Here is a 26,134-nt window from a genome sequence, read left to right as displayed (position 1 = left end):
TAACACACAAGAAAAAATAACTTAGACTAGAACCCTGTCTTTTCTTGAGAAGCTGGGATTTAAAGGAGCTAGTCTGAGATCTGTGCTGCTAGTCAGTGGCTGATAACATCATAGACTGGATCAGTCCCTCAGTTCAGAGACTGGGTTGCAAGTGAGTGAAAAATAGACAACGAAATCTTGAAGAAGTGCATGGAGGTACAAGCCAGATATTACCCTCTCCGAGGAATGTTGGGTGGACTGAGAAATTGCTAAGCCAAACCTGTGAGAGGACTGGTCATTCGGGTGTCTCTCTTTGTCGTTGTTACCTCTTACTGTTACATTGCTTTCTGTGTTACCTCTCTAGGTCCCAATGTTCTCAGATAATTCACATTGCCCTGACTGTGGACAGCAGTGGTTCCCTAGTTTAGAACTGGGCCACTGGTTGTACCAAACGGAACTGGTTGAAAATGAGTGTTACCAAGTATTCTTAGACCGCATTAACAGAGCTGATTATTGCCCTGAGTGTTACCCCGATAATCCTGCTAATAGAAGCCTTGTTCTTCCTTGGTCTTTCCCTCTTGAGTGGGCTCCCCAAAATCTTACCAGGTGGACCTTTGAAAAAGCTTGCCACCCATTTCTTCTGGGTCCTCCACTGGTTAGAAAAAGAATACATGACTCTAGAGTGGCTGGTTTTAACCCTGCATTACAGTTAATTCTGACCAGAACAGATAAAACCTTGAACAAAAAGCTTGGCCAAAGCAAGTAACTTCTTAAAACAGTCAAAATCATGGAGACGCTAGAGGGTGTTGTGCTAGTAGCCCAAGGAGGATGGAAAAATGACTCCTTTCTAGATCTGATCCAGACTGTCACTACTTTGGGAAACTTCTTAAATTATTGGATCTGCTTCCAGGGTCTATGCCTCTCTTGTTCAGCATGAGCATAATCAGTATTCCAAGCCAGACTGTTATGTAGAACCTGACTAATCCATGTTTCCTATGTTTTGGAGTTAGCTTTTTCCTCTTAAAAGTCCCTACAGCCTAATTATTGACATTATGATTTCACAGAAGTCCCGGAGGAGAAGCCCCATACTCTGTGTACCATAATGATATTTCTAGTGATAACTTCTGTGGGAAAGCATCCTTGTAGCTGGATTCTAGATTATTCCAGTAAAACAACTAGACACTTTAATAAGAAACTACATTGCTCTAAATTTCACCTCATATATTAATCAGTGATAAATATATATATGTGTGTGTGTGTAAAATTTATTCATCATTGGCTCTGGCCCATCCTCAGTGGGGCTTTGACATTATCAGTAACTGGTCACTGTCAGCAAAATCACATTTAATCACACAACACCTATCTAGGTTACATAAAAACAGGCAGAAATGCCACTGTTACAGTTTCTTGGCTCTACATAAACAAAGACTGTCCTGTCCTGTCTTTGTGGTGACTGAACTTAGAATGCCCTCCCCTGGAAAAGTACCTGTACTAGGAGCTAGGTGACAAAAGGGGGTATTAGGCTTGAGTCCATATATATCATGAACAGTTCAGGGGAAGCATTTTTCTTAGAAGGTCTTACCTGACATTGGCCTCCTTCTGGCCTTCACTTGTGAGAATCCTGGAACTAGAGTTTGGGTTAAGAAACTTTTTGTAGAAAATACTGTTGAAAACATCTCAGAGGCCACTGAACAGTTTTAAAATTCCACTTAAAATGCTAGATAATCCAGTGCTTGTGTCGCAACTCTGTGTTGTTCTCAAGAGTCCCGGGTTCTTTCCATCTTTCCCCTCTGGGATCCTTATCACGTTGACTTTTTGTCCTCATAGTTGTTTCCTCAGTGAGTTCAGTGTGGCTTGTTGCTGCTCCAGACATTTCTGTCCCAATCAAAGGCTGGAAGTAGGGAGTAAACAAGTTTTCTCCTTTCAAGAGAGAATTTGGGGAGAAAATCGTTCTCAAAAGTCCCTTGCAGGAGTTCCCTTTGTGGTTCAATGGGTTAAGACCCGACCATTGTCTCTGTGAGGATGCAGGTTTGATCCCTGGCCTGGTTCAGTGGGTTAAGGATCTGGCATTGCTGTCAGCTGCAGCACATGTCACAGTTGCAGTTCCTATTCGACCCCGGCCCTGGAACTTCCGTGTGCCACAGGTGCGCCCATAAAAACAAACAAAAATGTCCTCACAGATTTTTTTTTTTCCTTACATCTCATTAGAAGGGACTGATTCACAAGGGAGCCTGGGAAACCTGGAAAAGGGGAAAGGAGTTGGCATTGCCTGAGCAGGACACATTTTTCTCCCATAATTAAATGAGGGCTCTTTTAGGAAGGAAGAAGTGAGGAATGAATGGCTGTGGGTGTGCAGCAAGTCATGCCTGCCACATGTTGTGAAACCTCAAGTCATTTGTCAGTCTATATAAAGAATGTACCCCAGAGACCTATCTTGTATCTGCCTTATGTCTGTTATGATGGAAGTTTTCTCCTGTTCTATTGCTAAATAAACTTTGTGGACTGCTAAATTGAGTGCAGACTAATTAGTTTACCATTAACCCTTGGTTAATAACTCCTTCACTATCCTAAAGCTCTTTCTAAAAAAGTGAAGACTTACTTTGAGTTACTGCTTTTGAGGATGGTGTTATGATCAATATTGTCCTTTAAACTTTTTCAGACACATAGTAAAAAACATGTGCAATTTTAAATATCAGCGAAATAGAGAAAAGGGGTTTTGGTTTTGTTTTAACCAATCTCTTTCTTAAATAGTAAGGACATATTGAATAGATTTCTACAGTTGATTTTCAAATCAGTGCCTGGGTGAATCTGAAACATGCAGATTTCTTGATGTTACAAAAATGTCAATTCTTTAGATTGCTCTTGGGGCCGAGGAATCTGCATTTTATAAACAGTGCCCCAGGGGATTCCTATCCAGTGCTCTATGAAAAATACTTTGAGAAATACCATAGCAGCATATCCATGGTATTTAGTTACCTAGCTTAAAAGGATAGGAACTGAGTACTGCAAGGTAGTGATAATTACTGTATTTTGCTGGTGACATATAAAGAGGTTTCACTTCAGACTGAAGGTCACTGCGAATATTCAGGTTATAACTCAGTTACATTTTTCTCCATTAAAATAATTAGGACTGGAGTTCCCGTCGTGGCTCAGTGGTTAACAAATCCAACTAGGAACCATGAGGTTGCGGGTTCGATCCCTGGCCTTGCTCAGTGGGCTAGGGATCCGGCGTTGCCGTGAGCTGTGGAGTAGGTTGCAGACGTGGCTCAGATCCCTGCATTGCTGTGGCTCTGGTGTAGGCCGGTGGCTACAGCTCCAATTGGACCTCTAGCCTGGGGACCTCCATATGCCACGGGAGCGGCCCAAGAAATGGCAAAAAGACAATAAATAAAAATTTAAAAATTAAATTAATTAAAATATTAAATTGATTAAAAATTATTTATTTTTAAACAATCAGGACTGTTGTAGCCTTCCTCACAAATAGTTCTCTGTGGTGTCATTATAAGCTATGTGCATATATGGGCAAGAGAAAGGAGTCAGAAACACTAATTTTAACATTACCTTAAGAAAGGCACTTTGCCTTCATACGTGGTTATCATCACATATCTGATGTATGGTCAGCTCTCAGAACATCATGCGGTAGAGTTCATAAAATTGGGAAAGGGAGAAAATTTAGAAAGCCTTGTAGCTTTGCAGCATAGGTCTTTTTAGTATGACTTCACTTGCCTTAAAATATTGCAGATTATTCTAGAATACTCAACTTCATAGTTAGGAATAATGAACTTTAAAGTATAAGTGTATTCCTAAAGTTAATTCTCATGGCAAATGATCCAGTGTTTTGGATTATGTGAGCCGTATCAATCTCTACGCCCATACAGTGGGAGAGTTGCCCATAGTACTTACACGTAATGGCCATTTCTAAAATGACTTCTGAAACTACTTTCTGGTATTTTAATGCAGACCTGGGAATGGGAAGTTTCATGGAAACACGCTGGGGCAACTGGAAGGACTATGTCTACTAAATAGGAGTCTGTCTTGGGTTGTGCGTGACCGAGTTAAGATTCATCTCTAAGTTGTACGAGGAGGTAGCCCAGGCAAGCAGGCATGCAAGAAAGAATTTCATGACATCCAAAGGGTATGTGGCAATCCACATAATGGAGACGTCTGGTAAAAGTGAGTTGAGCCATATCACTTCTCTTCAGTCTTCCCTGGCAGCCCTTGAGTCTCCATGGAACTTTGGGAATACAACTTGAAAACTGCTTGTTACAGAGGAAGAATAATGGCCTTGCAGCCAGCTGACCTGGGTTTGTTGTCCACTTCTGACGCTATTAGATGACCTTGGGCATTTGAACCTTTCTCTACCCAGTTTCTTCATCTGTGAATAGGTTGTGCAATACCTCATACGGTTGAGGTTTAAATGTGATAACATAATGCCAATGATGTGGCACATAGTAAGTCATAAGGACTATCAAAGGTCTAAGAGAATGAGGCAGAAGTTCGAACTAGGGATAAGGTACAGTCTTATTTAGAACAAGGTTAAAGCCAATGATTAGAACTTGATGCTGAATTACTGAAAACTTCTTAAATCCTTTCTGGTGAAGGACAAGATTAATCTTGGGACTGAGGTCGAGCCTGAATCTGTAGTTGGTGTGAGTCAAATGGTCTCAGATGTAAAGATTAAGAGGCCTGGAGGGATGGATGACCCAAGGCAGGACCTCATCATATTTTTAGGCCCATTCATAATCATAATTATGTTAGGTGTAATTGCTACATAATTTATTATATTACCTGAGACTTTCCACAATGCATTAAAATAAGCAGTTTGAGAAAAGTTGAAGAATACATGCACGTTCACCCAGATCATATGGGCTTGAGTCACAATTCGAACCTAGACTTGTGTCATGGTTAAAAGCTTGGGTCCCACAACCAGGCTACCTGAGTTCAAATCCTAACTTTGCCTTTACTGGTTGTGTGTTCTTGTGTAAGATTCTTAACCTCTGTATCTCAGTTTCCTCATCTAAAATAGAAGAAAGATTAATAGTTCATACATCCTAAGATTGAGGTTTCTAGGAGGGAGTAGAAGTTGGATAAGGTCCCACTGCTCTCCCAACCCCAGTTTTGTTCTTGCAGTAGCTTTTCTTTGTCCTATTTCCTCTCAGCTGACTGTGACAAAATGTACAGGAGGCTCTGGTTGAAGTGTGCCTCTGTAATATAAGTTCATTGTGTGTGGGCCCTTCTTTTTCTTATTTTTCCTCATAGACGCTAATGTATTTTATTACTTATTTAAAAATTTATTAACTGCATCAATCATACAGAAAATTGCAGAACATAACATTCATCTATGTACCCAGATCCAAAAATGCATTAACATAGGAAAGATATCCCATGCTCTTGGATTAGAATTAATATTGTTAAAATGGCCAAACTACCCATAGCAATCTACAGATTCAGTGAGATCCCCGTCAAATTACCCATGACATTTTTCACAGAATGAGAACAAACAATCCAAAAATTTATGTGGAACCATAAAAGACCCAGATTGCCAAAGCTATCCTGAGGAACAAAAACCAAGCAGGAGGCATAACTCTTCCAGACTTCAGACAATATTACAAAGCTACAGTAATCAAAACAATGTCGTATTGGCACAAAAACAGACACACGGATCAATGGAACAGAATGGAGGGCTCAGAAATAAACCCATATACCTATGGTCAATTACTCTTCAACAAAGGAGGCAAGAATATACAATGGGAGAAAGTTTCCTCAGGAAGCATTGTTAGAAAGTTGGACAGCCGCATATACATCAATGATGTTAGAGCACACCGACACACCATACACAAACCCAAAATGGCTTAAAGACTTAATAAGATATCCCACCATAAAACTAGAACATAAGAAAAACATTCTCTGACATAAATCATACCAATGTTTTCTTAGGTCATTCTCCCAAAGTAATAGAAATAATGACAAAAATAAAAAAATGGGACCTAAGCAAACTTAGAAGCTTTTGCACAGCAAAACAAAAAAACAAACAAAAAACCGTAAATAAACCGAAAAGACATGCTATGGAAAGGAAGAAATTAATTTGCAAATGATATAACTGACAAGGGTTCAAATTTCAAAATCTATAAACTGCTCCTACAGTTCAACAACAGAAAAACAACCAGATTGAAAAATGTGCAGAAGACCTAAATAGAGATTTCTCCAAAGAAGACACACCAGATGGCCAGTAGGCACATGAAAAGATGTTCACCATCGCTAATTACTACAGAAAGGCAAGTCAGAACTACAATGAGGTACCACCTTACACTGGTCAGAGTAGCCACTATGAGAAAGTACAGATGGCGGAGTTCCTGTTGTGGCGCAGTGGAAAAGAATCTGACTAGGATCCATGAGAACGCAGGTTTGATCCCTGGCCTCACTCAGTGGGTTAAGGATCTGGGGTTGCCATGAGCTGTGGTATAGCACACAGATGTGGCTCAGATCTGACGTGGCTGTGGCATGGGCTGGCAGCTACAGCTCCTATTTGATCCCTAGCCTGGGAACCTCCATATGCCTTGGGTGTGGTCCTAAAAAGAAAAAAAGAAAAAAAAATACAAATAACAAATGCTAGGGAGGGTGTGGAGAAAAGAGAACCCTCCTACTCATTGGTGGAAATGTAAGTTGATGCAGCCACTGTGAAAAACAGTATGGAGGTGCCTCAAAAACTAAGAATTACCTTATAACTCAGCAATCCCACTCCTGGGCCTATATCTAGAGAAAACCATAATTCAAAACAATACATGCACCCTAATATTCATAGCACTATTTACAATAGCCAAGACATGGAAGCAGTTTAAATGTCCATTTACAGAGGAATGGAGAAAGAAGAGGTGGTACATGTATACAATGGAATACTATTCAGCCATAAAAAAGAGTAAAATAATGCCATTTGTAGCTACATGGGTGGAACCAGAGATTATCATAAAGTGAAGTCAAAAAGAGAAAGAGAACTACCAAATGATACCACTTATATGTGGAATCTAAAATATGACACAAATGAACTTATCTATAAAAGAGAAACAAACTCATAGACTAGAGAACAGACTCATGGTTGCCATGCAGGAGGGATGGAGTGGGAGTTTGGCATTAGTAGTTGCAAACTATTACATTTAGAATGGATAAACAAGGTCTTACTGTATAGCACAGGGAACAATATTCAATATCCTATAATAAACCATAATGGAAAAGAGTATTAAAAAGAAGGTGTATATGTATGTATAACTGAACCACTTTGTTGAAATTAACACATGCAAATCATTGTACTTTGATTTAAAAAAATAGATAAACTACACTAACATTTTGCCACATATACCTCTTTTTTTTTTTTTTAAAGATACAGATATGGATAGATTCTCCTTCTCATTGTCTTTTCCTCTACAGAAGCAAGCATGTATCCTTTCTGTTCCTCTGTTTAATTTTTTATATGTATTTAAACAATGCACAGAGCAATAAAAAAGACAACACTTTCCCCCAAAAAAAATTTTTTGGCCACTCCACGGCGCATGGAGTTCCCAGGCCAGAGATCAGATCCGAGCCTCACTTGTGACCTAAGCTGCATCTTGGCAACACCAGATCCATAACCCACTGTGCTGGACTGGGGATTGAACCTGCATCCCCACCACCACCTCCCAAGACACTGCCGATCCTGTTGCAGCACAGCAAGAACTCCACTTTCAAAATTGTATTACTCAGTAACATTCACATATAAACATGTGTTATACATCAATTTGTAGAGTCACCCTTACAACACTTTTGTATTTTGGTGTCTGCTAAACTTGGTTATATTACTGCAGTATCAAAGTCATTCTGCATACTAGACAATGAACACCTACCAGGTTGTCAAAGCATTACCATTTGGTACATTGATGGAGCAGAAAGGGTGCATCTTAAGAGACAGAGCACACAGAACAGCCACAACTGAAGAAGCAGTGAGACAAATTTGTGTCCCTCTTCAGGAAGGTTTCAGGATCTCAAAATTAAGAAGACATCCCTCAGCCTATTATCTGGTGCATTCTTCATAAATGGAGAATAAATCTTGCTGCTTTCACCTGGTTCAGCCCCTCATGCAGACCGTTAAAGACAAAGTTTCGCTGCAAATTTCAGGGTCACAGGGAAGAGGAGATCACTACCAGTGATAAGGCTAAATTTTACTTAAGTGGAAAAAAATGAATCATTATAACCTCCACAAATGGGCACTGAAAACCAGCATTGCACAATTGAACCTGTAAGGGATTCACCTAAAGTAAATTCCTTTTGTGCCAAATGAAGCATGTGGATCTTCCTCAGTTCCTTTTTGCAGAAGATAACCATCAAAGAGATACATATCTGGACATGCTTATGGAATGGTTTTTCCTACAGCTGCAGAAAGTTTCCAGCACACCCACTTTCCTCACTTCTCTTACACAGTCTGGAGCTTCCTAATGTGCACATTTCCTGGCATGGATCGGACACTGTTGAAAAGATTGACCTGCCTCTGGAGTAGTGGCTCCCAAATACTTCACCTGGGGACGTCATATGAGAATGTGTCAAGAACCTCCGTGTTTGTACCACTTCTTCCTTGTAGCCTTGGAGGACTATCATTTCAGCTATGAACAGCAATATATTACAAAGGGTCCGAGAGAAACGGTGTGTGCCTTGTGACAAGAAGGGCGTATATTGAGCGTTTGTAAGACTATAGAAATATCTCTGATGATTCCTTTGCAGATTGTTTATTGGCTGCAGTCCAGTTTCCAAGTGATACATTTTTTAAAGCCTTCAGTTCTGTTTATTTGAAATAAAGTTTATTGAGGATATTCTACATGCAATAAAATGTACAGATTTTAAATCTGAGGACAAATGTAACCACTACCTCAATTAAAGAAATGAAATACTTTCAATTACCCTAAAGGTTTTCTCATGCCCTTTTCCACTGAGTACCCCTTCCTGTAGGAACCACTGATCTGTTTTCCGTCATGTATACCATAGGCAGTTCTTTTTTTTTTTTTTTTTTTGTCTTTTTGCTATTTCTTGGGCCGCTCCCGCGGCATATGGAGGTTCCCAGGCTAGGGGTCGAATCGGAGCCGTGGCCACCGGCCTACGCCAGAGCCACAGCAACGCGGGATCCGAGCCGCGTCTGCAACCTACACCACAGCCCACGGCAACGCCGGATCGTTAACCCACTGAGCAAGGCCAGGGACCGAACCCGCAACCTCATGGTTCCTAGTCGGATTCGTTAACCACTGCGCCACGACGGGAACTCCACCATAGGCAGTTCTAGAACTTCATATAAATGGAATCATTTGGCATATAATCTTGTGTGTGGCTTTTTTCACTCATTGCATTTTTTTAAGATTAATCTGTGTTATGGTATATGTCAATATTTCATTTTTTCCCATTTGTTCGATTATTTTTGAATCACTGTTTCTTAAACTTTATATAAATGCTATATTGTTAGAAATTTTTGAGATATATAGCTCATTAATTTGATTGCTATATATAGTGTTACCTTTTAGGAATATGGCACAGTTTGGAGTTCCCCTTGTGGTCAGCAGAAGTGAGTCTGACTAGTATCCATGAGGACGCAGGTTCGATCCCTGTCCTCACTCATTGGGTTAAGGATCTGACGTTGCTGTGAGCTGTGGTGTAGGTCGCAGACGCAGCTTGGTTCTGGTGTTGCTGTGGCAGTGGTGCAGACCAGCAGCTACAGTTCCAATTTGACCCCTAGCCTGGGAACCTCTATATGCCACAGGTGCGGCCCTAAAAAGACCAAAAAAAAAAAAAAAATGGAATATGGCACAATTTAAAAATCCACTTCCAGAGTTCCCATGGTGGCTCAGTGGTTAACAAATCCGACTAGGAACCATGAGGTTGTGGGTTCGATCCCTGGCCTCACTCAGTGGGTTAAGGATCCGGCATTGCCGTGAGCTGTGGTGTAGGTCGCAGACTCGGCTCAGATCTGGCGTTGCTGTGGCAGAAAAGTTTCCCTAGAGTACATATATAAAAGCGGAATGGCCGATTTATAGAATATGTGTATCTTAACTAGATCTTTGCCATACTACTCTCCATAGTTGTAGTAACAGCTTACTTCATTGCCAGTAAAGTTTAAGAGGTTCCTTTATCTTCAAATTCTTACCACCAATTGGTATTGCCTAATCAAAAAAATTTTTTTGCCAATCTGATTATTGTGAGATGGTATCTCATCGTTAATGTATTTTGCATTTTGTTCATCTCCTGCCCACTTTAAAAAAAATAGCATTATTTGCCTTTTACTGATTTGGTGTCATCTTTATGTATTCTGGCTATTCTAGATGTTAATCCCTTGATGATCATATGAATTGCTGATGTTTTTCTAGCCAGTGAATTTATCTTTTAACTTTGATTTTGATGGTTTGTATAAAGATAAACATTTTTAGTATCATCACCTTTGTCAAATACCCCCTTATGGTTTGAATATTTTATACCTTGCCTAAGAAAACCTTGAGGTTGTACAGGTATTCCATACTTTCTTCTGAAAATTTCAAAGTTTTGCTCTTTACATTTAGGTTTTTAATCTGGAATTGATTTTTGTAGAGGTAGAAATCTAATTTCTCTCCCATTTGAAAAGGCCAAGACTATTCATTAATCCATTCTTTCTCTTTTGTTACTCAATTCCCTTTTCTCATGTATGCATATATTTCTTGGCTCCCTGTTCTGCATAGCATTTGTCTATTCTTGCACCAGTGCCCTGTTTAATGACTTGCTATATCTGGTAAAGATACCTCCCTTCCTTCAGAAATCTTTTTTTCTCCCCTCAGAATTATCTTGACTCTTCTTGGAGTTCCCATTGTGGCTCAACAGGTTAAGAACCCAACTAGTAGCCATGAGGATGAGGGTTCTATCCCCAGCCTCACTCAGTGGGTTAAGGATCCAGTGTTGCCACAAGCTGTGGCATAGGTCATAGATGTGGCTCAGATCTGGTGTGGCTGTGGCTACGGCATAGTCTGGCAGCTGGAGCTCTGATTCAACCCCTAGCCCAGGAACTTCCATATGCCACAGGTTGCAGCTGTAAGAAGAAAAAAAAAAAGAATTATTTGGCTCTTCTTAATCCTTTACTGCTCTTTGTGAATTTTAGTATCAGCTTATTCATTCTATAAGAAACATCTAACAATTAAAAAATTGTCTCAGTGGAGTTCCCCAGTGGCTCAGCAGGTTAAGGATCCAGCATAGTCACTGTTGTGGCTTTGGTTATGGCTGCGACATGGGTTTGATTCCTGGCCTGGAAACTTTTGTATGCCATGGGTGTAGCCTCGAAAAAAAATGTATCAAGATTTTGTTTCAAATTGCAATGAATTTGTAGATTAAGTTGGAAAGAATTGGCATTAAATGTCTTTGAATTTTACTGCCTATACCCACAGTATATTTCTCTACTTAGGTCTGTTTTATGCCTTCAGTAAAGTTTTATAGTTTTTTTTCTCTTAAAGTTCATTTTTTAAAAGTTTTATTGAGGTAAAATTTGCATACCATAAAATTCACTCCACTCTCAAGTTCTTTCATATGTGTTATTAGATTTATTACTAGGTACCTTTTGGTTTTTATTATGAGGAACCATACAGTTGCTGTGATTAGCAGCATCTTTGCTTTCTAAAAATTTTTTTTTGCTGCACCAGTGGCATATAGACATTCTAGGGCTAGGGATCAAATCCAAGCTCTAGCTGCAAACTGCAGCACAGCTACAGCAACACCAGATCCTCAACCACTGTGCTGGGCTGGGGATCAAACCCATGACGTCAGAGAGACAATGCCAGATCCTTAACCTACTGCAACACAACTGGAACTCCTGCTTTCTAAAACTTGTGTCACTGGATTTTTATTTTTAAAGGATTGGGGACCTTTTATATTGTCACAAGCTAGGATAGGAGGTAACCCGCATTGCAACACATGATGGAAATGAAACAAGAGAGCTGGAAGCCTAGTCCCAGGAGGCTGAAGAAGATAAAAAGGTGACAGGGAATCCTCCAAGTCTGAGACATGTTTCTAAGTGTTCACATCAGCAGAAAGGAAGCCTGTTTTTAACCCCTTCCTTCACCTCCAGTTTATAGTTGGTACCACTCTTTCTTATACATTCATGCATTCTGTCATTTATTCAGTTATTTTAAATGAAAGGATAGGGCTCTTACTCTATCCTAAGATCTGTGTTATGCATTTGGAATTAAAAATTAAATTTTACAAAAGAGTGTTGTGAGAAAGATACAAAAGAGGCTAATTGGTTAGGTTCTCAACTAGGCTATCAAAAAATGTAACACTTTACAAAGCTCTTTCACATATATTTTTGTAGTTAATCATAGCAATCCTTAATGATTTTTATAGATGGTGAAGATTAAGTAACTTGGGGTGGTATGGTTTTGGGCAAACAATAAGATTTAACTATAAAATGATATAATTAAGTTTTTATTGCTTATAAATTGCCTTTGATTTTGGTTCCTTTTATATACAGCTCATAGTAATAATTTATCTGTCTTCTTTGAGCACTGCATAGAAGGGCATTGGATAGGGCATTGGATAAAGAGATATTTGTCTCCGTATTTGTCTCCGTGTTTTATAAACGAATACTGTGAGGAAACCACTAAGAAAGTGGTGACAGGCACAAATGAACCTTTCCACAGAAAAGAAAATCATGGACATGGAGAACAGACTTGTGGTTGCCAAGAGAGACGGGGAGAGAGTGGGATGGATCGGGAGTTTAGGGGTTAATAGATGCAAATTACGGCCTTTGGAATGGATAAGCAATGAGATCCTGCTCTATAGCACTGGGAACTATCTAGTCACTTATGATGGAGCATGATAATATGAGAAAAAAGAATATATATATGTATGCATGACTGGGTCACCTTGCTGTACAGTAGAAAATTGACAGAACACTGTCAACCAGCTATAACGAAAAAAATAAAAACCATTATAAAAAAAAAGAAAGTGGTGACAAAAGGCCAACTGTGTATGTCTTTCTAATACCAAGGTAGCCATCTAAGCAGGCAGGCCCTCTTCACTGTTACTTGTTAATGATACATGAAAGTTTCTGAAAGGCAAACTCTGAGAAACTGATATTAGGCAGAAATTGACGATATAAAGGAACTCTGCAGTGATGAGCTCAGTGACTTAGGTTTTTGCACTTAGAATTACCTTTCAGTTTCGAAGAGGTTCTCTTCAAGATTTTGGTCACTTGGTCTTACTTTTTAATTTTTAACATCCTTCCAGACCCACTGCAATGTATTAGGAGGTTATGGCATCTATGCGAGGTTAATAATCTGAACTTTTTTTTTCTGTTTGTAGTCTAGGATTTGAAATATGATCCTCATGAAAGCCAGGAAACATTTTTTTTTTCTTCACTAGAAAGGTTTTAGAGAGGAAATAAAATACTTCTCAAACGAAACCGATTTAGTAAATCAAGCTGAAATTGGCATTTCTCCCACGGGTGAATAAAAAGTCATGCATCTTTTTCATTTTATTTTAGTCACCGTATATATGCTTTGTTTCTTGGGTCCCGGAGAAGCATGAACCTGGTGGGGCTTGGGACAAGAAGAAAACAAGACACCTTCGAGAAAAGCCAGACACTAAGAGAAAAGGATCCCAACGTCTGAAGAGACAGAGCGCAAACATGACCGACACAGGTCTCAGGGATCTTCCGGAGGGTAAGACGAGTTTGTACAGCACCAGGTTTGTGCTGTAGGAAGCTAGGGCTGTGCTAAGAGAGGAAGGCTCTGATGACTAAAACTGAAGGGCAAAAGTGAAAAACAAGTTCATTAATTGCTTGATTTGTTGTGATTCTTATTCTTTTCATCTTTCCTGAATTGTACCATAATACCAGGCTCAGATGATGAAGATGAGTAATGTTTTAGAGACTCCAACGATAGGAACCTATAGAACTGGAACAATACAGTGCATCTTAAATAAATGGCAGACACGTCTTTACAGGTGTATTTTAAAACATGAAGTAAGCTGTGATATGCTATAGATTCAGAGGGAGACTCCGTTATAGGGAAAGGTGACATTTAAATTCTTTATCCTGCTCATATGTATATATAGGAGCTATAAAACAAGGAAAATATGAAGTAGCTTTTCTTCAGAAGAGAAGAGCATATTGAAATATTTTATTAAGGATATTTTAGAATACGTAAAAGTTCAACAGTATGATGAACTCCTGTGTACTCAGTATCTCCCTTCATCTTTTGCCTACATAATGCTAGTCTCGTTGCCTGCCCTGGACTATTTAAGTGCACATCCCAGACATTATATCATTTCATTTGTCAGTACCTTAGCTTATATCTCTTAAAGACAGATTTTAAAAAACAGAACCAAAATAGCATCATCTTACCTCAAAACTAAGTTAATAGTTATTCTTTACTGTCATCACATATACAGCCAATATTCCCATTTCCCCAGTTATCTCATAATCTTTTTTCTTCACAGTTGGGTTTTTTTTTAACTTTTTTTATTCTTTACATTTGGGCCACATATTGATTTTGATTGCTATATCTTTTAGGTTGCTCTTTTTTTTAGAGGTTTATTGTAGAAAATTACAAATATATATAAAATAAGAGAGATGAAATGAATCCCATGTACCATCAAACAGCTTCATCTGCCATCAACATATGACTAATGTTGTTTGATTTATACTCCCTTAACTTCTTCTTACCCCCATATCTTTGAATTGAACCAAATTCTAGACCTCATATAATTTTAGCCATAAGTGCTTGAATACTTATCTATAAATGATGAGGATTCCTTTTTCAAAACATTATCCCAATACTTTTGTCATACCTAAAAGATGAACAGTAATTCCGTAGTCTCATCAAATATCTGATGTTCAAATTTTTCTGAGTGTCTCATAAATTATTTCTTTAACGGTTGGTTTGCTGGACACTGGATCTAAATAATGTGGCCCATGCATTGTTGCTGTGTCTCAGCTCTTAATCAGTAAGTTGCCCCTCCTTTTTTCCTTATCTTGCCATTTATTCTTATTTCCTGCTGTTATTAGAATTTCCCTCATTCTGGGTTTTGCTAATTATATTCCTGAAGCTTTTTTGCTTTTTAAGGCTATACCTGCAGCATATGGAAGTTCCCAGGCTAGGGATCGAATTGGAGCTACAGAAGCAAGCCTGTGCCACAGACACAGCAACGTGGAATCTGAGCTGTATCTGCAACCTACACCACGGCTCGTAGCAACAGTGGATCCTTAACCCACTGAGGGAGGCCAGATATCAAACCCACATCCTCATGGACACTAGTCAGGTTCATTACCTCTGAGCCACAATAGGAACTCCCCCTGAGGCATTTAATATAGCCCTCCATCCCTGTATTTCTTGGAAACTGGTAGTGAGCTCTAGATTTAGCTTCAGGTTGGCAAGAATGCTTCATACGTGGTATAGTGTACTTTCTAAAAGTTGCATTGAATCAGGAGGTTAATGATGCCTGGTTTTCCTTCTTTTTGTGGTGTTAAGACTGATCAGTGGGTTCAGCAGTTGTCATTCTGGTCCATCTATTATAAAATTCCTCATCAGCCTTTTGCATAATGATGTTAGTTGCTATTGATGACTCTTGCCTAGATCCATTATTTCACTAGGAAAGAGGATGTATTTAATACTACCAACAGTTGGTTTGTCGGTCAAAATAGTTTCACATTAATATTGTTAGATTTATTAACAGGATAATAAATTTGTTTAATCAATCACCTTTAGTGAAAATCTAGAGAAATAGTGTTTAGGAAGAGTGCCTTGTAAGCCGTAAAAATCTATATAAGTGTTTTCATTAATCAGGGACCTTGTAAAAATACAAAAAATATAAGGAAACTTTTTTCAATAAAAAAATCATAAATTTTTATCTCAATAGACCCTCAAAAGGATTTGGAAAATGATTCACCAATAAATACTCAGGCACAAGACACTACAGTCCCAGCAAGGACCACTGAAGAAGCTCAGACCCCAGACCCTGCCTCTGGTCTTAACCAAGACCATCAAGAGATAGAATCACTTGGCCCAGGAAGTACAGATGCAGATGATCAATCAGAAAGTCCCGCTGAAACAAATTATGGGAAATATCCAAAGGATGCAGAAAGTGAGAACAGCCCGAGTTTGCCGGATGGAGAACAAGGGCATCAGTTCCCTCCAGAAAGTCCAGCTGAAGACTCCTTGGATCCAGAACCCCCAGAACCCACCTGTTCTCCAAGTGACATGGTCGAAAGAACAGATGCCCCCTTGGTGAGCAGCTCCGCAGCCCTCCCTGAGGACATAGGCAGCAGACCCCAAGCTTCACAGGAGCCTCCTGTTGTTGACCTTCAGGATGCCCCGTGTCCTGGTCATTCCAGTGCGAGGCTGGACACCCCGAGCCAGGACACGCTGAGGAAGCGACTGTTGGCTCCAGGTAAGAGAACCGCCGAGCTGCCGTCCTGGTTTGTACTGCTTGTCCCTGGGAGCACAGCATGGGAGGGGCCTTTCGTTTCAGAGAGCCCCTCTTTCCTTCCTAGGAGTAGGGCCTTTGCACCTTGCCCCAGGCCACAGAAGGAGACAGGACTGAGTTGAGATTAGAACGAGGTTTCGCATCTCCTAAACTGGCTCATTCCACTACATTAAGTTGCTTCTCACACATAAGCTGCATTTTTCAAGTCTTTATTTGTATTACTACAGTATGATTTTTTTATGGCTCATGAGCCTATTTTTACTTTCACTTTTTACAGTCTTCTACTTTGGGGGAAAATAGATGCTCCATAAATCAAGAGATAGGTATATCTTAAAACCAACATCAGTGGTACGGTACCCTTAACTTAGCCACATTTCAGTTTTATAGGACTTTGAGCCAACAAGTTAATTTCTCTATACCTGATTTTCCCCAGTTGTACATGAAGGAAAACAAGCATCTTATCTTCCCTTGTGAAGATAATGGTTGCATGTGCTAAGGCTTTAACTGGAACTGAAACAATGTGGATTCTCGTTGTGGCCCTGCCACCTCCTAACTTGGCTGACCTTAGGCAAGTCTCTCGAGTTCCTGCTACTTCAGTTTCCTATTTGTAGAATGAGGAGGTCAGACAAGATGATATCTAGCTGGTCTCTGCCAGTTTGTACCTTCCGTGATTGTATGGATTTAGATTGTGTGGATTTATATTTTATAAGTACTCTGAAGAGCTCAGTCTTTTTTTTTTTTTTTTTTTTTTTTTTTGTGTGTGTGTGTGTATTTTGTCTTTTCAGGGCCAAACCCAGGGCATATGGAGGTTCTCAGGCTAGCGGTTGAATCAGAGCTACAGCTGCTGGCCTACACTACAGCGACAGCCACGCCAGATCCAAGCCATGTCTGCGACCTACACCACAGCTCATGGCAATGCTGGATCCTTAACCTGCTGAGTGCGGCCAGGGATCGAATCCGCAACCTCATGGCTCCTAGTGGGATTCGTTAACCACTGTGCCACAACGGGAACTCCCAGAGCTCAGTCTTAAATGCCTATTTGCCAGAGCAAAGGAATATATAAATAAGACATTCTGTTCACCAGGGACTTGACTTAGGGCTAGAAATTCCTCTTTCGCTACAAAGCAGTGGCTGATGTCAATTATGTTTCATTAGCTAATCATTAGCATAGTCTGTAACTTCAGTGAAGGCAAGGGCTGTGCCTCTCATTCATTGTGTTCCTGTGGTACTTGGCACAGAGAAGTGACTTCATGAATATTTTTGTTGCTGGTTTTATTTTGTTTTGTTTTGTTAATGGCTGCACCCACAGCACATGGAAGTTCCTGGGCCAAGGACTGAATCCAGGCCACAGTTGCAACCTATGCCACAGCTGTGGCAACACCAGATCCTTTAACCCACTGTGCCAGGTGGGGGATCAGACACATGCCTTTGCAGTGACCCAAGCCACTGCAGGCGGCTTCTTAACCCACCAAGCCACAGCAGGAATGCCTATGAATATTTGTTGAGTGAATGAATAGATGCGATTTGTATGGGCCATTATCTGCCATCAGAATTATTCATTTAAGGATGCTGTTGCTACATCCACAATTCTTCAATGAGCCTTGTGTCACTAGGCTCACTGCGTAGAGGAAGAAAATACTGTTTTAAAGATAGAGTTTATGTGTAGGAAGCAACTTCATATAGTGGAATGAGCTAATCTAGGAGATGAGAAACCACATTCTAGTCTCACTTTGGCCACTTCTCTTTATGTGACCTTAGGCAAAGCCCTGAACGTCCCTGGACTTCCTGTCACAATAGGTAAGGTAGGGGCTGGAGTAGGTGATCCTTAAAGAGTCTTTTAGTCCTTAAATTCTGTAATATGATATTTAAAAACCCACTCTTTGGTGTGATACGACTAAGTGAACTCTCTCCGATGGGTGAAGATGGCTCTGCTCCTTTATGTTAATAGAATATCCCACTTGAGTTACTTCTCCAGGGAGGGTTATGGGCAGTATTCAGCTTTCACTGTTATATGAGGTACATGACTGGGTTTAGACTCTCACATTTAGACTCTAGAGCCACTTAGCTTAGAGTCTATAAAATACCGCCCTCCTTTTCATGCATACATTTTTAAGATCGGTGTCCCACCTCACAGCCACAATTTTATATAGTTTATAAATTTTCTTAATCTTGTTGCTTCATATACCTCATTTGCTAAGTTGCAAGCTGGCTTTTGGTAAGCTCTTTTGCAGAGTAAGCTATGACTGCACAGTAATCTCTCCTGTCTCTCGACTTAGCATCTGTTATTTGTGTCCTTGGGGGTCTTGAAGAGCCTTTGGAGACAGGAACACTGGAATGAGAGGGTCATCGCCCAGTGATGTTAAGTCTTGTGACAGCCAACTTTTCTTAAATCCCTTAATTTTGTACATGTTGTTGGATTCCATTTCAAATAGGCTCAGCTGCGGTATTAGGATGCTTGTTTCTTTGTCCCTGACATAAGGCCCAGTGAAGAATTGTAGATGTAGCAACAGTGTCCTTAAATGAATGTCAGAGCATTTTATTTTATTCTTCTAACTGGAATCAAGGTAATAACGAGCCTTAAGGAAAAGACAGAAAAGCTAACTTTGTATAAAACAAAATTTCGTGAAGCATGGAAATCTCTCTATCAAATAATTCTTTGCTTTGGTAAGACGTATGAAGGCATATATACTCATTAGTGCACTGTCTAAAAATAACCTTCTGTTTTTCCCCAGAGGCTGAGAGACACCAACAGGAAACACAAAAATTGGAAGAAAACAAAGAGAATGCACAGGATACCATAAGAAAGATTAATAAAAAGGATTTTTTGAGCTACGGTGAGAATAAAACTGGTTGGTCCACATTTATATATCCTCAGAGAACTTGCTAGAAAACTATCAGATTTGAATTGTTTGAATATGTTTTGTAAGTGTTTGGTAGTGGAGTTCCCATTGTGACTCAGCGGTAACAAACCCAACAAGGATCCATGAGGATACTGGTTTGATCCCTGGCCCCCGCTCAGTGGGTTAAGGATCTGGCATTGCCATGCGCTGCAGTGTAAGTCGCAGACATGGCTCAGATCCTGCATTGCTGTGGCTGTGGCATAGGCTGGCAGCTGCAGCTCCAATTTGACCCCTAGCCTGGGAACTTCCATATGGCTGCCATGGGTGCAGCCCTAAGAAAAAGAGAAAGAAAAGTTTGATAGTACTATCAGAATAGAGCAATAGAGTTTTGGGCATTTTTCCCCTTTAGGGGTGTTGCCAATATTTTGTCATCCTTAACCAAACGGGAATTCCTGCAGGAGGAAGGGTTTTTCATAAAAAAGACACTGTAACTGTCTTTTTTCCTTTTTAGTTGATTTACAATATTGGGTTAGTTTCAGGTGTATAGCAAAATGATTCAATTTTTAAAAATTATTTTCCATTATAGGTTATTACAAGATATTGAATATAGTTCCCTGTTAAAACTGCCTTTTCTGTGAGAGAGTGTTAACTTCTCCAGTGGCATTTTTACATGTTGTTCCTTTAGGAAAAAATGGCCTATTATAGGTAGTAGATACTTTTGAGAAGATCGAATGTACTCCTAGTTCATTTATAAATCACATCATTCGTTACATAAGCTTAGTTTTTACCTTTTAACAAAGATGCTGTGTGTTCACCTATGTAAGAAATTAAAGAAAAGGTATTTCTGGTCACCTTCAGTAGCTGAGAGTTGACAAGATTTAGGCAAAAGAACCTCACCACAACCAGTAAAATTTGGTAGTGTATCCACCTCAATTCAGTTTTGTTTTTGTTTTTGTTTTCATTTTATTTTCTCTTTTCTCTGACAGGCTCCATCTTTCTTGGCTTCTTGGTTCTGACTCTTGTTTTGCTAAGTTCAGTTCATAGCTACTATTCCTCTCCAGCCCAGCAAGTGCCCCCAAATCCAGCTTTGGAGGCCTTCTTGGTTCATTTCAGCCAACTGAAGGCCAAGTTTCCGGGCCAGAGTTCCTTTTTGTGGCAGAGAGGACGGAAGTTTCTCCAGAAGCACCTCAATGCTTCGAACCCCACCGAGCCAGCCACCCTCATATTCACAGCAGCTCGAGAGGGAAAAGAGACCCTGAAGTGCCTGAGCCACCATGTCGCAGATGCCTACACAGCCTTCCAGAAAGTCTCGGCCATTCAGATCGACGGGGCTGGAAGAACCTGGCAGGACAGTGATGCGGTGAAGCAGTCGGTGGACCTGGAGCTGAGCTCGGCGTTCGAGAAGGGCAGGAAGGCTGCTGTGGTACATCGCTTTGAGTCCCTCCCTGCAGGCTCCACCCTGATCTTCTACAAGTACTGCGACCACGAGAACGCCGCCTTTAAAGACGTGGCCCTGGTCCTGACCGTCCTGCTGGAGGAGGAAACGCTGGAAGCAAGTGTCGGCCCAAGGGAAACGGAAGAGAAAGTGCGCGATCTCCTCTGGGAGAGGTTTACCAACGCTCACACCCCCCGGTCCTTCAACCACATGGATTCCGACAAACTGAGCGGGCTCTGGAGCCGGATTTCCCACCTGGTGCTGCCCGTCCAGCCCGTGAGGAGCATCGAAGAACACGGCTGCTTTCTCTAAGCCACGCACAGAGCTGCTTGTGGGAGGCGTGGGGTTATTAAAAAAGGCAGTTGAAAAGGCTTCTGTTTACGTGGAAGGAGGTTGCTGAATGCGAGGAAATAGCCTGGAAGGCACAAATGAGCTGATTTTCGAAATTGGCATTTTTTTTTTTTTTTAACGTTTTGTACAATCCTTCTGATCTACGCTTGACAAAGCTAAAAGTTGATCTGACCTTTTTCCCTTGCCTTTCGAGCACATCAGGAATGTAAAACTGAGAAGTATTTTCTTAATCCAAAAATAGGGCAACAGAATCCATGCATGGGCAGATGATCGTCCCCGAATACCTACAGGGGATTTTTGTTTTCTTGAGAGTCTGAGGAGCCCTTTGGATCGTATTTGGGCTCGCAGTAAAGCAATTAGTTACAAAGCAGTGAAATTTTAAAAAAAAAATTTCTATCACATGTTAAATATTTTTAAAACTGATTTTAATAACCTAGGTGTGGGATTATAGCACACACATCTTTGCACTTTTGAATAGTATGAAAAAGGAAATAAGCATCCACACATTTATTTACCGAAGTACTATGTGTGAGGCACTAGCTCTGTTTTTCTCCCGTCAAATGAGCGCCGAGGTAAAAGCAGCTGAACTCGAGAAACGTTCTTAGAAATTGGAAACAGTAGTCACTGCAAATGAAGAAATTCCAGTTGGCTGTATCTCTGCTTCAGCTTTCTTGAATGATTGAGAGCAGTGATTTTCCATCTGTTTGCAGACACCCCTCCCTTCTGGATCAAAGCAGTTCTGCTTTTGCCCCTTTTCTATATTGAGACCCTCCCTAAGATTTAATTGGAATAAAGAGTTCCACTGATGAAGCTCAAAAATCATTGATTAAGTGAAAAAACATCTTAGAACATAGGAAATGGTTAAAAAAATGAATATATTAAAACTCGTGAGTAGGAAGAGAATGAAATACAGGTTTATCTTAGAAACCGGTTTATCTTAGAAACGTGCAGTTTTTGAAAGATCAAGACCTACAGATGAAAAGCGAGAATGAATAAACTAATATTTACTAGCATATTTCTATGCTTTTTAAAGTTTGTTTCTGTTTCCCTCGAATGAAATTTTATAATTGTGTAAGATGGGAGTTTCAGTGCCCTTTAAGCAGAACAGATTTTAATAACCAATTGATGGAGTTCCTTGGTGGTCTAGGGGTTAGGATTTTATGCTTTCACCACTGTGGCCTGGGTTCAGTCCCTAGTCTGGGAACTGAGATCCCACATCAAGCCACTGCGCTGCACCAAAAAAAAAAAAAAAATCACCAATTGCACAGTGGATTTTTATATGGGTATGTCAGCATCGCTTTCCCGCACTGTCTACTTGTTACGCAATGATGGAACATTGCATAGTGCAGCTCATTTCTTTACCACCTAGTACCATTGGGTTAACAATTAGAAAAATGCAAGATACGTTATACTTAGAAATGAAAGAAAGAATCTGAGATTTAAACAGCCCACCTTAATTGTTAGACTGTGTTCTGTGACTGTCAGAAAGCTTGAGAGCAGTGTTTATGGAGACAGTGATTGTTGATTTGCATTTCAACTCTGAAAGCAGAGCTTTAATAATATGATCTTGACCTAGTAAAGGATCTGTCCCCATGACACTGCTTACACAGAACCATCACCATGAACTTGGAATATTTCGGCTAGGTTTTGGCCTCTCTGCTGCTAGGAGAGCAGTGTGTGTGTGTGCGTGTGTGTGTGTGTGTGTACAGACACACACCCTTAAGTCATGTGATTAAAGTATGGAAGGATTTTCGGAAACAGTAAGAAAATATAGGGTCCTTATTGACACCTAAACAGAGACCATAAAGGCATGGGGGAAGAATCTATTTGAAAATATCACAGGAAAAATACTTTGAGACTTTGTGAAATTGAGGAGACCCCCTTCCTGAACAAAAAGTTAAAGCCCAGTGAGTATCCCGTCACTGCCAATCCAATATAAAATCAGTGGCAACTGAAGAAAAATCTATATACCCTATTAGGTTTTGTTTTGTTTTTTTGGCATTTCTAGATCTCAGATGCCAGCATTACATCACACAAAACCAGTGGTGCCTTGTAGGATGCTATGTTGGCCTGCTGACCTGTGCTACCTCAGATCTATAAAGAACCAGCGTGGAATGTACACATCTCATCTGTCAATGACTTAGGTCACAGCTGAGACAAAGATGTCTTCATTTAGTTGAATATAGTTTTTCATCAGTTCCATTCAGCATAATTTAGAAAAACATTTTCAAAATCGCACCTTTTTTTTTTCCTGTTTGGCCGTTGTTAAAAAACACTTCTCCTTCCATGTATACGTGCAATCCGCAGAAACTGTTGTCAGCTTTCTGTCCACTATTTCAAAACTCATTTTTAAAGGAAGTAGCATATTAGCTCTGGGTCTTATTATCATGAATAAAATGATTATTGTAAAAGCATAGAACTTTATATTTTTAAATGTACAAATAAAATCTATTATCTAATGTACTCTTAATTTCTTTTCTCTTCAATTCTATCTCTTTTAAAAAATTTTTTTCAATTTTCAAGTTTCCAAATTTTCGTTCATGTATCTGGTAGTTCATCTTTCGTTAGTTTGCTTGTTTGAGAAAGCCTGCTGACTTGTGGGCATATGATACCACATAGGATACCCAAATGTTACCTAGGCTAGGGGTCAATTTGGAGCTATAGCCGCCAGCCTACACCACAGCCACAGCAATGTGGGATCTGAGCTGTGTCTGTGACCTAAACTGCAGCTCCCAGCCATGCCGGATCCTTAACCCACTGAGTGAAGCCAGGGATCGAACTCTTATCCTCATGGATACTAGTTGGATTTGTTTCTGCTGTGCCACAATCGGAACTCCAGAACAACTCTTGTTACATTATATATTAATGTAAATATCACTTTTTAAGTGATACCAGAATTCTAGAAGCAACTGGTAGAATTATAAACTGTCTCTCGACTTGAGTTTTTTCCCCCAGTGGGGTAAATTTTAGGTTTCCCAGTTCCCAAGGGTTGGCAGAGAAGTTCCAGGGAGTCATATAACTAAAGGTAGCAATGCTTTTTATTCTATTTCTGTTTTTTAAACCCATGAGAGAATTTCAATATACTTCATTTGAAAACAGTCAAGCTTCATGGTGAGTAAGGCTCGGCTGGCCTGCGACCTGCCATCTTCCAGCCAGTGACCCAGCTGAACAGTGTTCGCCGCTGAGATGGTTTCGACCCTTTCAGTTTTTTATTGTTTGATTTGCACTTTGTTTAATGTGCAATGATGTTAAAATATAACCAACAAACTCCGCGTGTTAAATGGTAGCAATTCAACAAGATGATCCTCACCAGGGCTCTATTTCCACGTATCTGACCACAGTTTTTATGCAGCATTGTCAGGGGTAAAGTACTTCAAAAACAAATTGAAGATATAATGAATCATAACTTTATTTAAATTACTTAAATGATAACTTTCATTAGATGATTAAAGTTATCATTTCATGGCAATCAAGTTTATATCCTTACACAGTTTATTTGTAAGAGAAGTACTTTCTGATAGGAATATACCTTTTTTCTTTTATCATCGGAAAATAAAATATAGCCCTTATAAAAAATAAACCAATCCTCATTGTGAAGCCTTCAATGTATCATTTTATAAAAGCAGTTTTTAATCTCTTTTTCAAATTATAATTAGTTAAGTATTAATCTTCATTTTAATATTTGGTTCACCAATCCGAGCCTACTATATTTCACTTTGAAATGTATTTGTTGAAAAGTCATAGTGGTTTTCCTTTTTGTTGTTGTTGTTTTTTCAAAATTATAAAGTACCTTGAACACTATGTATCACTTATTTAATGGGAATGTTGATAACATAAGGGAATGATTACTTTAAAATATTTGCTGAGAGTGTTTATGAGATTATAAAATACTTAGGCTTAGGAGTCACATGGGAAATACTCATTATGAATAGTAATATATTTGCAAAGAAGATGTTACCAATTCTAGAGAGAAGTTTTTCCAGATGACTTTAAAATATGCCTTATTTCTACTGGGTTAAGTTTTAGGTGTTAGGTTGTGAAGGAGCTGATGGTGTGGGCCCTAAATTTGCCTCATTCAGACTGAGACTGGACTACTGAAATTCATTTCCAACTACTCTACTGCCTGATCAGTTCTGTATACGGCAGTGCTTTTCAACTTGTTTTTAAATATATATGTATCAACTAGTTAAGAACACTAACCTTATCCTAGCAGCCTGAGAGCACAGCCAGCATACCCCAGGTCTGTAAATAATCTCTAAACATATAAATACTTTAGTCTTCAGTGCCTTTCCTTCCAGTACTACATGCTGTGTTTATTTCAGCTTGTTTTCATGTCTTTGAAAATCCATAGCTTGGTTCCTGTACTGGGAATGATCTCCCATTTTTCCTCATTGAGGCTTATAAACGAAATTTGCCCTTGGTTAATAGCAGAACCAAAAAGAACATTTTGGACTTGGGAAGCAGCAGGCTGAGTAGGTAGGATAGAGCTGGCAAGAAGCTATGATGCTTGCCACAATAGCTCACAGCCATTACAGCCTCCCTCTCTCTGTGCTCCCACTAACTCAGCATTCTCATCCCAGAGCTCTAGGCAGCTGCTACACGTTGATCAGATTACAAGAGATGTAAGTCTTTTTGCCATCCCTGTCATGAAAGAAGTAGGACGCCGACTCTCCAATAATGCATCTGCTCTTTTTTTTTTTTTACTTAAAAAATAAATGGGCTTTGCCAGTATTCATGTCAAAATTCTTGGCCTTCCCCTTCTTATGTAACCATGATTGCTTTCGCATTTGTTTCTTATAGATGTTGAAGGATGTGCCTTATTCAAATCAGACGTCTGGTTTTACCAAAAATAAATCTTAATTTTTCTCAGTTGACTGATTCTTGATTATAATTCTTAAAATAGTAAATTTATAGAAATGGGCATGGGGTCAATAATGATGGGAAAGGAAACCGCCCTCATACGGCAGGAAGTTCAAGAACCAGAGATGTGTGTTCTGCCATTAGTGACATGTACAGCGCAGAGACGACGCCTGAAATCTACTGCAGCCATCTGTCTCACTGAGCATTCTTCATGTGCTTT

General features: G+C 39.8%; 2 protein-coding genes across 22 annotated transcripts in view; both read left to right on the top strand.

The window, feature by feature from the left end:
- The window catches only part of TOR1AIP2 (torsin 1A interacting protein 2), a 40,356-nt gene extending 14,433 nt beyond the window's left edge, over positions 1–25,923 (top strand). For 11 of the 21 annotated variants that reach the window (XM_021102143.2, XM_084974461.1, XM_084974463.1 and 8 more), the window contains 4 exons: positions 13,487–13,664; positions 15,862–16,392; positions 19,161–19,262; positions 20,255–25,923. In XM_021102143.2, coding sequence (XP_020957802.2) covers positions 13,631–13,664; positions 15,862–16,392; positions 19,161–19,262; positions 20,255–21,015 — 1,428 coding nt within the window. In that variant the 5' untranslated portion in view covers positions 13,487–13,630 and the 3' untranslated portion in view covers positions 21,016–25,923. 21 annotated transcript variants of the gene reach the window in all.
- On the top strand, positions 202–954 carry LOC100738642 (torsin-1A-interacting protein 2). Its single transcript, XM_084977814.1, has one exon. It carries the CDS (start codon positions 350–352, stop codon positions 743–745), a length of 396 nt encoding a protein of 131 aa, XP_084833940.1. The 5' UTR covers positions 202–349; the 3' UTR covers positions 746–954.
- Positions 25,924–26,134: the final 211 nt, after the last annotated feature.

Source organism: Sus scrofa, chromosome 9 (assembly GCF_054392235.1).
Source record: "Sus scrofa isolate SSC_HxYL_T2T_F1_AM1 chromosome 9, Sscrofa_HxYL_maternal_Yorkshire_Landrace_v2.0, whole genome shotgun sequence".
NCBI lineage: Eukaryota > Metazoa > Chordata > Mammalia > Artiodactyla > Suidae > Sus > Sus scrofa.
This window is presented reverse-complemented; position numbering and strand designations above follow the sequence as displayed.